Source organism: Sylvia atricapilla, chromosome 7 (genome assembly GCF_009819655.1).
Source record: "Sylvia atricapilla isolate bSylAtr1 chromosome 7, bSylAtr1.pri, whole genome shotgun sequence".
Classification (NCBI taxonomy): domain Eukaryota; kingdom Metazoa; phylum Chordata; class Aves; order Passeriformes; family Sylviidae; genus Sylvia; species Sylvia atricapilla.
The window spans coordinates 38,608,595-38,622,072 of NC_089146.1; the positions used below are offsets into that span (position 1 = coordinate 38,608,595).

Genomic DNA, 13,478 nt, shown 5'->3' on the forward strand with positions numbered 1-13,478 from the left:
AAGAATAGAATCCAGAAAATACCTGGTAAGAAGGATGAAGAATATAGGAGATTTGGAACTAGATATGATAAGGAACTAAAATAGAAATAAGCTTTGAGTTTTGTCAGCACCGTCTTATATTAAAAATCCAAAAATCTCAGGCATACTAGAGTCACTGAAAACCTGCCAGTAGCTGTGATGATGAAAAATGTCACCTCTTTTGTGTTCTGGACATAATACTGACCTGGTCTAGGGCTTTGTTTGGATTAGTTAAGTTTTCATTTTGTTTTGTAAGTCATAACTGAAGAAAGGGAAGGCTGTAGGAAAAGGTGGATGGCTGTGGTCTTGGCGTTTGCTCTGGAGGATCTTGGCAGAATGGGAACACAGAGTCTAGAGCACCTCTGCTGTGTCAGGTATTTGTCATACAGGAAAAACCTGTGAACAGGTAAGGTTTTCAGGTTGACAGGTGCTGCTGTTCTTTCCCAGTGTAGCCAGACAGGTGGTTGCAGTGGTGATTCTCCATCTGTGTGATTGCTGAATCCTTCGGGTGGGTTCAGACGGGTTTATGGCCTTTGGAGTGAATAGTTCTGCCTTGTGAGTGCTCTCCATCTGCTGCAGTGAAGGTTTCCTCAGGGCAGGAACAAGTACCGGGGAGCAGTAATCTCTGAAAGGGTGATAAAGAGTCATTTTGGCCGTGTCTGGCTCCTGCCCAGGAGTTTTGGACGGCAGTCAAGTGAAGTGACCAGCATTTCCCCTGTGCTGGCAGCCCTCAGGAACACTGGCCAAAATAATCTGCAGTTTGGTAAAAGGGTAACGTAGCAGAAAACTGGGTGATTGCAGGGCAGAATAGTTACATCTGTGGCATCTGGGAAATGAAATCTAGATCCAGGCTGGTGGGAAAAAAGCTACTGCAAAAGCACATTCTAACAGCTAACATGATAATGAGGTTTTTCTCACGCTTCCTCATCTTTCACCTCTTATTGTATTTTAATACTGCTTCAGGGCATAATTCCACTTCAGAAGGGAGCAGCAAACTGGGAACCTTGCTGTGCTTTTGCACTTTGCTTTTAAACTGCTGCACAGCTTTCACTGGGTCAGATGAGAGGCAGAAAATGTGGAGTATCTCATAGGTAAGTTTAATAATGATTAGATGATTGAAGAGCAGATTATGCAGATGTACTGCAGCTTGTCAGTTCTGTATCTGTATCTGTTTTGTACCTGTGTTGATCTTCCTGCTTGAGAAACACCTGCAAAGGGTAAAGACCATAATTGTTCAGGGTAGTATATAAAAACAAATAAATAATAACTATTTTACTACAGTGGGTCTGGCTAAATAGAGCCTATTGGAAATATTATATATGCCACTTTCTACTTGGCTGTAGGGACAGAGGGCCAGGGATAGGTCTCTCCATGTATGCTTTATCATTTTCATTCATGCATTTGAATCATCATAACACAAATATATCTCACTGAAAGTTGTATCTTTAAAAAAATTCATATCTGGGGATATGCCCTCTGTTTATTACAAAATGCTAGATGTCAATGGCCCAAAATGTAGTAATTTTAAAGGATTTTTTTACTTACTGTCTTAATTCGTTATATCAGTAATACCTTGCTTCTTTAAGTATTGGTTTTTGCTGTATATTCCTCTTGTTTGAAATCTACAGTTCAGCTAAAGGACTTTGAATTTGCCAGAAAAGGGAAATGTTGGAACTTCTCTGTGTGACACGTAGAATGACACTCTGTGTTTGTAGGTAGCGAAAGCAATTCTGACTAAGTGAAGTTTTCTTTCTAAGCTTAGGATTTTGAGATTCAAATGTTTGAATATTTGGGTTCAAAAATGCAAAATACACTTAAAAATACTGATTATTTGAAGTATGTGTTTAATAAATCTCACCCAGAAAGGTGGCAAATTCTTAAGTACTTCTGTGCAGACAGTAGACTAAGATGTTCTACCCTTTATTTCTTTGCAAATAAATGCTATCTGGTTTTCAGGATCTCAGCGTGGAAGCTTGAACACAGCTGTGGTAGTAATGTGAGGAGTGTCAATGTCAGGAGTGCATGGGCACTATCTCAGAGGCTTACCTGCCACGCGGGATTAGTTTATTTGACCTCTGCAGTGGTGATGAGCTCCTGTGGGTAGATCTTTGGAAATAACCCTCTCTGAAAGGTGAGGGAGGTGGAACAAGAGCTGTGAATCTTGGTTCTGATGTTGGGTGTCTTCACTAGCCATTTTTCATGGAAAGCATTCCCATGCAAGGAAGTTGCTGAGTTTCAAGGAGAGACTTGCAGGCTGAGTGAAAATGTGGAGAGATTTTTCCATCTCTGCTTTTCAGAGGGGATTCCTCAGGTAATGAAGTACCCAACTTATAGAGGTTGAGAAATGAACTGTTGTGTGTGCCTGTGCTGCCAGCTCTTTCCGTGGCCTAAGATTTGTGTTTTATAACGCTGACAGTGTTTTGGAGTTGTTCATAAAGGAGCTGATCATTATAAACTCTTGAATCAAAGGACTTTCTGCCCTTTCCCTTCATGCTCTGAGCAGGAAGCATGTGTGGAATGTCTTCTGGAGCTGAAGACAAACAGTTGAACTGGTGGGAGGGCAGCATCTGTTTGAAAATGCTCTTGGTGTGAGCTGGGAATCCACCTTTGTCAGAAGCTGACAGGGTCTTCAGTTGAGCAAGCAGAAGAGTTCTGTTGGGGCGTTATTATTATTAGCATTGTGGGATAGCAAGTCCACATCTAATACCGTTTTAAAATGGGACTGATTGTTGTTTGGTTTTTTAAAATATTTAAAAACTAAGTGGTTTCATGGCAGAATTTAAAAATTGGAGTCAAGAAAATGTAGACTGGAGTTGTTTACCAAAGTGAAGCAATTGCAGTAGCTGAAAGGTTCCTGAAGTCTGTGTCAAGCAGTGATTCTACTCCAGCTTAGCTGTGAGGAAAGTGCAGTCTAGTTAGAAAGATAATGTGCCAGCATTACTGGAAAATAACCCATGAATACAGTTATCTTCAAAACAAAACAGCATCTAGTATCTTGTGCCAGGTTCAAGGGATCTCATCTCAGGGGATGAGAAATTACAAATGCACACTATTGCTGTTCACTTTAATTGTTGTTTCTGAGGTGTGAACGATGGGAATGAAGAAATACATTACCTGAAGCTGAAATGCTTTTGGATGTATGTCAGTAAGCATCACAGTAGGTGCAAATAACTTTGGTATATCTTTTTGATTTGTTTTTTTTTATTTGTTAGTAACACTGTCTGTAGTTCTAAGTTGTAGTAGTTGGTTCATTCCCTCAGCATTCACCTGCACACAGTGAAATGTGGGTGATGTTGTACTGGACCCAAGGAGGTGGTTTTAGCATTACTTCAGAAGACAATTTATTTTTTATACCTTTCAGCTTGCAAACAAAGAGCACTGCTATTGCTTTGCTGTTGCAGCCCTTAGGGTTAGCTCTGTCTCTGTGATTTTTCAGCTCTTCCTTTTATTTCCCCCCTGCCACTGTGTATGTACAATACTCTTCTTAGATTCTGAAATTCATTAACAGCTTCGGGTCCTGCCGTTGCATAGTGCAGGCTTTCTAACATGGTGGATGGTTTTTGTATCCTTATATGTTTATTTTGCTTTTTATCCAGTAAATACTCATAAATTGTTTCCTTTTAGCATATTTCATTTTTCGATGATGCAGATTTGGGGTGTGTTTGTGAACTCTTTCAGTGTTGATGATGCTGGAGTTGTAGCAGCTGATGAATGTCCATGCTCTGGGGAGCAGGGATGGTGCTGCAGAGCCTGCTGGCCATGGCACTCTGTGTCTGTGCCGTGTGTGGCCCCGGGCAGTGTCCCCTCAGCACAGCTCCTGCACTGTCCCTGCCTGCCTGGGGCCCTGCCCTGCTGTGCCTGGCTGCCACCTGCACCAGGTGTCCCTGAGCTGCCTGTGGAGAGCCACTCTGGGACCCCTCCAGCTTCTGGTCACTGTTAGCTGGGTGTGCTTCGGGTTGTCCATAGCAGCTGGAGAATTCTGTTGTACTGATTTCTCTTTCTCTGCTTTATTTCATCAATTGAAGAGAACTTTCTGAGGAAGCCATAGGTTTTGGATGGAAGACTTTTGCTTTTCCTGTTGATTTCCAGTGGGGTTCATGGCAGTCTGTTACATAAGGCAGCATAGTCAGATTCCTTTTTCCCCCCTTCCTGTTCTGTATTCTGTACTGCAAGTTTTCTAAAATGAGATACCTTTTGAATTTTTCAATAGAGAAAACAAATGCAATTACAATTCACAGATGCTCCCAGAAAGCTTTCTGAGAAAGAAGTGCTCTTCATAATTCCTTTCATTCTGTTTCCCTTGCTCTGTAACTGAAGTTACTTACATGAAAGAACTGTTTTTCAGGTTTATCGTCCCAAATATATTTTTCTTGTACTTCATACTGCTCTGAAGTCTGCAGCTGGTGCTCACGTGAGGTTGGCTGTTAAGTGTGTCGTGTGGCAGGCAGAAAGCCTCGTGGGGATGGAGGAGTTTGCTCCCCAGCTCCCTGTGTGCTGCGTGTAGGGACAGTGGAGGGTGGTGCCACGTCCTGCTGTTATCCCCTCTGTGCAGGCTGGCACTTGGCATTCCCAGGTGCCACCAGGCTGCTCCTGTGGCTGCCAGTCCAGCTGCTGGGCTCCAGTCAGGAGTTAGAGCTTGACTTCAGTTCATTTTTGCTGGAGTGTCTTACAGCAGCTTACTCAGGTTTAGCCCCATAACTGCGTTGGGATGTGGAATGTGGAGAATACTGCATTACTTTTCTGTACCAGAAGACAGCAAACTCTTAGTTGCTCAGTTCAAGTATTGAAACATTCCTTGTGCATCAGTATTTTCCTAACCAGGTGACACTGTAAGAAATAAATATGATTACCAGAAAGTTTCTCGTGATCACCTCACTGTTTTATTTGTATTCATCGTGTTTGGGTTTCGTTTTGACTTGTGTGAATGGACTTTGCATTTATTTCTGTTTCTCTCTGTTACTCTCTAGGAGGAACATTTAAAATGTTAAAGGCCGTTCTGAAAAAGAGCCGAGAGGGTGGCAAAGGGACCAAGAAGGACACAGGTATGAGCATTATTGGCATGTTTTACAGCCCAGCTGAGCTGAGCTCTGCAGGGGCAGGACTGTCCGTGTGTGGTGCAGCAGTGCCCGTCCCGGGGGCAGCTCCCTCCTCCCAGGAGCAGCAGCTGCAGGTCTGCCCCTGCCTGCAGGGCAGCTCCAGTGCATTTACTGCTGCATCTCCAGCGGGCAGGATGGCTGAGAGCAGCTGGTTGTGGTTGTTGCCCTAGAAATACTGTGAGAGCAGGCCGTGTGCTGTGCTGCCAGCTCCTACTTGGCCTGGGGCCAGCCCTCAGCTACAGAAATGCACTTTAAATTGCGTGTTCGTTACATTATTAAAAAACTCAATACTGGGTAGGTATTATGGGCAATAGAATTTTTATTATGTATGTATTTTGGAAAAAAATGAATTAGTGAAAAGTTATTAAGCTGATTATCAGGTTTCTATTATATCCTAGCTTTTGCTTTAAGTACAGAGATTTTTTGAAGGTAAAAGTAATCATTACCAACAAATCTTACTTAAAATAAAACTTACTTTACTATTAGCCATAAATTTAGTAGGCCACTACTTACCTGCATTACCTTGCAGGAAGAAGGATAACTAAGAGCTGTTATTGCCATTTTCGAGGCAGAGAAGGCCCAGCAATGCTTGTTGAGGAGGAGCAGTAGCTGTAGATGTGCAGGTGTTGGTGGCTGGTGTGAACCTGCCTGCTCTGTGCCACACAGGCTGGAGTCTTTGCTGCAGTGGAAAGCTCATGGACCTGAGTGGAAATTTCCTGGTTTTCAGAGTTCCATTTTTAACTTCAGACTATTAATGTAGGCTAACACTGCTGATTTTCTGAGGAGTTTGATCCTAAATTATCTATAAGAGTAAATTTATGCTCTTTGGCAATATGAACTTCTTACTCCCAGAGTAAAATACAAATAAATCCCAATATTTCTTAAATGTGTAAAGAACAGAGTATAATAAAGCTGCCATGTCCTTGTTTATTGGAACCTTTAAAACAACACAGTCCTGTTTTCTTGGAAAGTCAGTTGTATGTGTCCTGCATGCAGTTTTTGAAACGATGCCATTACACTGAGCCCTGCAAGGGGAGGGGTTTTCACTGTTCTTTCGCAGAAACCGGTTCTGAATTCTTCTGGCAGGTAATGTGTTGTTCTTCAGGAAATTTCTGTGGTCTTGTGAAGTTTGCACTCTGCCACAGTTGCTTTCTAAATGAGTGAATGGTAGGAGCTCTGCTGACTAGAAAAAAACATGGATGCTGGATCAGAGATGCACAGAAATTAGCACAGAGCAAGACAAAAGGCATCCTGGTAATTCTGTGTGTGCTGCTGTTGAAGTTACCAGCTGTGGTTGTTTAAACAGAGTGGGCCAAAGATTCCTGTGGTGAGGCTTTCACTGGTACATTTTTTGTTAAAATACTAGATGGAAGTTGGTTTTGGCTCAGAAGGAAAACTGGGCAGTTTAGAATGGAGCTCTGACCAGACTTTGATTAAAATCTGAAGCTTGGAAAAACCTTTTCCCTGTAGATCAGAAAGCGTGGCTTTTTATGTTAGGATCTCATGACATCTGTCTGTATTAATGTGTGCAGAAGATTTTTCTCTCCTTTTGGAAATACAGTGGTGCTGTATTTCTGAGTAGCAAGGGAAGAGTTAGAGCAGGGGAAGTTTTTTGGTTTAATTTTTGGTTTGGTGGGTTTGTTTATTTGTTTGGGGTTTTTGGTTGCTGTTTTTTAAGCAGAGCTCCAGAGTTTCATGTATTAGCTGTTATAGAAACCAAGTATTGGGAAAAATCAGTGAATCATGGCTGACTGCTGAGAGCTAGAGCAGGGAGTTCAGGAGCAGCTTTTTAGAAGAAAGTAAATAATTTATACATTGGATTTCAGAGATTTTGGCTTTTTTTTTTTTTTTTGTATTTGAGGACGATGTGAAAAGTTTGAAGGGAGATGTGTGTGTTTTATTCTGTTCTGTGTTACACCAGGACTTCCTGTAAAGTTATGTCCAGCTTATTAGCTTTCTCTGTTGTTCCAAAAGGCATTCCAGTTCTTACAGCTCTGAGACATTTCTCCACTTTTCAAAAAGATGTGAAGCAAGGGGAAGAACATTGGTCTTGAAAGAGCTTATTTTTGCTCGCTCATCTCCCTGGTCTTTAAACTGAAAACAGGAGAAACTGAAGGGCTTTTTGCTTGTAGAGTCTCCCCACTTCATGGCCCTTTGGATATGGAATAGCAACAACAGCTTTACAAATCCTGTTCCCTGAAGAGAGTAGAAATGCACCCCAGCGATGGGAGCTGACTGGAGAGATAAGACTGTTAACGTGGCGTGGCCATTCTTCAGACTGATGTTGGAGAGGAATGCAGTAGTAAATTTAGATGCTTCTCTCAGCTCTCTGGGTACATGGGCTTGATTTTTTGCTTGTGAAGTTTTGAAGGAGTTTTGGGGTTTTTCAGAGCTTCTGAATGTGGGAGGAAGGAGACAGCACATCTCAGTGGGACCACCCTGAACACAACTGAGAAGCCTGCATGGTCTTTTTTCAGTGTACTCATGGTTTAGGAGTGATGCTGAGGAGCTAGGAGGCAGTAAAAGCTCCGTGGGTCACAGTGGGCAGCTGGTGTAGGAGGGACACCAGGGTGATGAGGTGCAGCTGTGCTTTGGCCACGTGTGACCATTTGGAGTCAAATTGGAACGGGGCTTAGGCTCAACTGCAACAGCTTATTCTTAAACTGAAGTAACCCCAGTTGTCCCATGGGTTGCATGAAAGGAACGCCTGGAAGTCTGCGTAATTTAGATCCAAGTGGGATGATTCCTGTCTGCCTGAATAGAACTTCCTGTTTGTGTGTTAACTCTGTTTTATGGCTTTTACAGCTGCTGGGCTTGTGGAACTAGTGCGGGTAGCAATGGGGGTGATTTTTTCTGGATTGAAGACAGGCACAGCTGTAATATTAAAAAGTGTAAAAATGTTAAAAGGACAAAAATCAGTACTTTTTTTAACAGTACCCTGTGTGGATTTTAGTATTAGAATTTCTCATTTCCCCTGACAGAAGGGCTTAAGAGCTGAAGCCGTACATAATGTTTTTGAAGTCTAGCTGCTGGTAATGTTGATTGCAGGTTTTGATAGATTCTTAAATTCAGGGTTATCTTGGAAAAGAGGGCTGCAAGAACTAGTATTGATGCTTTGAGAGAGACACTGAAGTGCTCTGCTGAAGAATAGTAGAATGTCTTTGTAGAAATAACTTCTGCCTTGATCAGGTAGAAGGCCGTCACACGGGAATATCACTTTTGGAAAAATGATGCCTCGGGCAGCAGCAGAAGCAGTACTTAAGAGGTACACATCTGGGCTCAGACCCTGCTGTTGCTTCAGTAGAAATTTTTCTACTGAAGAATAGTTCTCTTAAAATGGGTTTGTTTAGATGTGGCTGGGAGGCACTGATAAGGTAGGGTAGGTGGCTGTTGTAGAATTAGATAAAATCTAAATGAAGCAAGGTTAGTGTGTTTAAACATGCACATGTGTAATTATCAGTTTGTGCAAACATACATGAACACAGGTGAAAAGAGCTGTTGGCAGCAATTATATGTAGAACAGCTTTTGCAAGCAAAACTTACAGAAGTTATTTCTAAATGTGGATTTGAAGAGAAGGTGTTTGGTATCCTATTTAGGTAAACAGTTGTGCCAAATGAACAAAATTTCAAACAAACCAATTTTTTTACCCAGGCATACTACTTTTTCTGCATCCAGATTTTTTCTGGTGTTCTGCAGCATGAAGAGACCTGTCTTTACAGTCTTTCAGAGATAGTTATTTCCATACAACAGAGATAACTATCTGTAAGTTGAGTTTTCTTTTCTCTTTTCCTTCTTTGTGTTAGTGATGTGCATACTTGGTAAAGGACAGAACCTGGGCGGGAAAACCCCACAGTCTGCACCTGTAACCTTAATGTAACAGAAAACTATTTGGGAAATGTCTGAAACCAAGCAGGAAGATTAATTTTGTGTCCCAGAAAGTAATCGGGGTGTTTACATTCTCGCTTATATTGAGCTGGAAGTGTGCAGCATCACTCCCTCAGTTTCCCCTTATTTCTCGAGGATTTTAGTCAGTCTCAGAAGGAAAGGTAAAACTGGTGCTTTCTCCTCTTTGTTGGCTTATGGTCATCAGATAAATATTCCTCTTTAAATTCTTCCCAAGTTTCCAAGTCCTTTAGTGACTCCTGGGGAGGTGTCACTCCAGTGGCACTTGGCTTGCCTTGTGGCCTCTACTGAGGGTACCTTTGCTCTGCTTTGTTATTGGACTTCATTTTCTGGATTTAACAGAATCTCAGCTCTTGGTCTATTTCTGCCATAGAAGCCTGTGTTTCTGTTCTCTCTCTCCTGTGTCCTCATAGTTAAGGTTTACTTGTTATCCAGTTTATTTCCCTGAGTTTTTCAACTTGACCTCTGCAAGCACGAGGAGATCTGCCTCTGGCCTCAGCTGAAAGGAGCTGACGTTTTATTTTAATGTAGCATAGGAATTTTGTGTGTTAGTGACACAGTTCAGTCAATCAGGAGACTTGTTTAAGTTCTGCCAGGTTACCTCTAAGGCCTGTCTGTGCCTATGCTGAGGTGATAGTATGAAGAATTTACATAATAAGCTTCAGAATATAAACAAAAAATACTTCTTAATTACAGCTGGTTTAGAAATTCTATGGAGCTACTCCTTAAATGCTTAAAGATGCTTCAGAGAGAAGTTTGTATTAGTATTTCCTGTTGGGTTTCTGTACTGCCAGTTGCTTTCCAGTATATAATCACATTTGTTTTCTTTAAATGTCCCAAAGTCAGCAGCTTGCCTACATTTGAGAATCTGCTTTTTTTTTTACTTACTAAGCAAAAGCTCATTGAGCATAAAATACATGTAATGTATTTTAATTTTAAAAGAAAATAGAGGGCTGTATATTAAGTTTCCAGAGAACATACTCAGTTATTTCAGATGGCTTTGTAGTAGCGTGAGCACTGTCGTTCTGTTGACCCAATATCAGGCCTGAAGGAACACAAATAATGGCAGTATTGTGCTTAGTTTGCAGTGTTCTTCCTGCACTAAATCCCATCAGAAGTTGAGCATCAAATGTAGTACATGGTATGCCTGGAAACTTCATTGATGTCAGTAGAAATTCAGTGTGGTAAGTAGTTGGGACTTTTAGGTTTTCCAGCTTCAAGGCTTGTTAGATAGTAAAAGTGGTCAGATTATTCTGTCAACAAAAGGATAATATTTAGAATGTAGTAACACAGGGCTTGAAAGGCAGAGAATCTGGAGAAACAAGATGGGTGGTTTTGATTTCTGAAATAAAAGTTATTGAAGTACTTATGGATTTGTATACATCAGATTTTCAGTGATTGCCTGCATATTTAGATTTTTTTTTTATTTGGTCTGCGAAAAGGGTCAGTGTTAATAAATATTTCTTGTGTCTTGTTTGATTCAGATCTGCTAGATCAGACTTAAATTTTTATGATACATTTGAGACTTAGTTTGCATTAGTTTCCTTCTTGTTATATTCAGGTATCTTCATGTAAGTATCTTTGCCTTAAATATGAGCGTACAGACTTTGGAATGTATAGGATGGAGGCTTTATTTCTGCATTATGTTCCACTGTAGATTGGCGTATCGTTAGTCACTTTTGTTTGTCTGCCTTGCCCTTCAGGAATATTGCATACTGAACAGGTTGGATAAAATCTGTGAATTCAGAATTTCTGCTCTTTTATCCACATCATCGGATGCAATTAGGAAATTGAGATTATACCTCGTACTCTTTTTCATAAGTGAAGTGGCTTTCAGAGGCACGAGCTGTATGAGGTTCCACCATCCCTGTTTTACTTTCTCCCTTTCCTTTCAGCCAAGGGCCCTGTTACAAGCCTGACCTGCAGCACTGGGAATGAGAAACAGCAATGTGCTGAAACTCACTGTCACTGGGTGTTGAAGTTTTTTGTTTGGGGTTTTTTTTTGTGGGTTGGTTTGTTTGTTTGGGTTTTGGTTTGGTTTTTGTCTGTTTGGAGGTTTTAATGATTTATTTCTTGTTTTTATTGCTAATGGCAACTAAATTGCTACTCTTAAAAGAAAACTGAAGTTGCTGTGCAGAAAAGCCTAAGCTTTTCTTAAGACCCAGACTCACTATGTAATCTTTATTTGGAACCTGGGTGTTTTAAGAATTACTTGCCTTTAGCAGTAAAGGTTTGATTCCCAGCTGACTGTGGTCAGCTAAATGCAGGTTTTAACACCCCTCTCTTGCATTATATCTCATTCAGCATTTCTGACTAATACAGTCTGAAGCCAGCTGAGAGCATCAAGGCTTCAGGTACCATTCTGGAAACTGAAAGGCCATTCAATAAAATAACTTTGCCTTTTTAGGTCTAAATATGTAAATTCAGTATTTTTTCTGTCCAAACACTCTGTGATATTAGGCTTTGAATTTTAAGAGCAAAGGGCATTTGTGGTGCATAAAGTACACATTCACTGTCTGGAACATAGAACTTGGAATGGAATACTTTTAAGTTTCAGTTTGACTTTTTGTTGTTACTCTAAAAATATCTTGCAACAGAAGAAGCATTGTTTCATGCTTAAAATATGGAGCTGTTTTTGATTATCTTGTGTTACTTTGCCCACTTTCAGCTGCTCTTGTCAGTTATTTAAGAGCTTAAGCTTTTTTGCTGAGCACTGAGTATTTAATGTGGTGAATGTCTTTTCAGAAACTAATTCCAGTTATGTATATACATATAAACACGTCCCCCCCAAAAAAATCCTACCCTTGAAACATATGCAAATTACTTCAGTGGTCTGAATAACCTCTATATTTCACTCTTTTCTTTAAAAATTGAGTGATTTTTTAAGAGCTACAGGAGAACATTAATATTTTGTGTACTGATAAAGAAATCCAGGGTGCAGAAATAAATGCCAGAAAGTGAGCAAATAATGTCAAGTACGAGCAGAGTTGGCAAAGGTTGGCCATTTAAACCATTTATTCCAATTTTGCCCGGGTTGTTTCTCACTCAGTGCACTTCACTGCTTCCTTCACTCAGGCCATAATGCGTTTTCTTCCCATTCCATGCTAGTTTCTCTCATTTTCTGGTCTTCCCAGAGTCTCGAGAGCAGAAGAATTAAATGCTGCTCTCCCCTCATGCGTGTCCTGTCCCTGGCAGCAGCCTGTGTCGTGTCCCAGGAGGCTCTCTGTGGATGGCTTCACGTGGCAGGAGTGGTTCTGCAGCTCCTGCTCCAGTCCTGGTGGCTGGGCTGCCTTGTCCTGAGTGCACAGGGACAGCGGGCTCCCTGAGCCTCCTGCACTGCCCAGGCTGGGCTGGCTCTGAGCACACACACACACACACGGGGGCATTTCAGTGCTCAGAGACACAGCCCCTGGAGGGCAGGCCTCGGTGTTTTTCCGTGAAAATGGAGCACCTTGGACTCAGTCACGAAACCATGTTACAGAGTTCTGTGTGCACTTGCCTGCCAGCTCTACTGAAAGAATATCAAACACACTGCATTTGGTAATCCTTAACCAGTTTCTTACTGCTTAGGCACAGAAATGCCTTGTTCTGGAAGGGGCTTTCCAGTCAGGATGGCTTTCCTTGTTCTTGCAGCTCTTGTCTTTTCCCACATGTAGTTTCCTTCTGAACTTGTCTGTAAGGTCACATCTTTCCTTCATATTTGTTAGGGTGAAACATCCTGCGCAGCAGAGGGAACTCTGTTAAGGCTGTCGGTGGTGATGTGTAATCAGAGTGTTGGATGTGGTGGTGTCCTTCACTCCCTTCACAGGGAGCCGTGCTCAGCAGCAGCATCCTGCACTTCTTTCTAAAACATCTAAAACAGAACTACAGGATTTAAGATTTCTTCTGTTGTAGCATGATTTTATATCAGATTTTTTCTGAAGTGGGTGGAGAGTCTTGTTTCACTTTAGTAGAAAGGTTAAGGGAGAGAAAGACAGAACAGGCTATCCCAGAAGGGATGAGGGAATTCCCTGTTGAGGGAATCCATGGAATCCAAGTTTTCTCTGTGGCTGCTCCCAGTATCCAGGATCAAAGAGGCTGCATGTTCACTGTTTTAGCTCTCACTGTTGTAAAGGTAGTGGTCCTATTCCTTCATGTTAACAAATGATCTGAATTCCCACATCTGCATCAAACTCAGTTTACACATATCTTGGTAATGTAGGTGGCATTCTTCTGGTTTCTAAACAACTTATATTGAATGAAGAATTAGATGCATTTTATTATGCTTAATACTGATCTAGACAGGTGTGAAGGTTTCCATTTTAGTTATGCTCCCTCTTCAGTAGGATTAGTTTGCTCTTGAAGTTTGAGTTCTCCTTTAGAATATTAAGCTCTACAAAAGCATTACTGTAGTCAGCCATCCTTGTATATTTTTGTATCTAAAGGAAAAAAAAGTAGTTAATCAGATGATGGCATTCAGT

The 13,478-nt window shown here is 41.3% G+C and overlaps 1 protein-coding gene across 2 annotated transcripts in view; it reads left to right on the forward strand.

The window, feature by feature from the left end:
• The first annotated feature begins 4,942 nt into the window (after positions 1 to 4,942).
• Positions 4,943 to 13,478, forward strand: part of TANC1 (tetratricopeptide repeat, ankyrin repeat and coiled-coil containing 1) — a 43,957-nt gene continuing 35,421 nt past the window's right edge. The window contains exon 1 of one of the 2 annotated variants that reach the window (XM_066323230.1): positions 4,943 to 5,060. In XM_066323230.1, the coding sequence (XP_066179327.1) occupies positions 4,943 to 5,060 (118 nt within the window). The remainder of the gene's footprint in view (positions 5,061 to 13,478) is intronic. The other variant, XM_066323231.1, reaches the window with a different exon arrangement.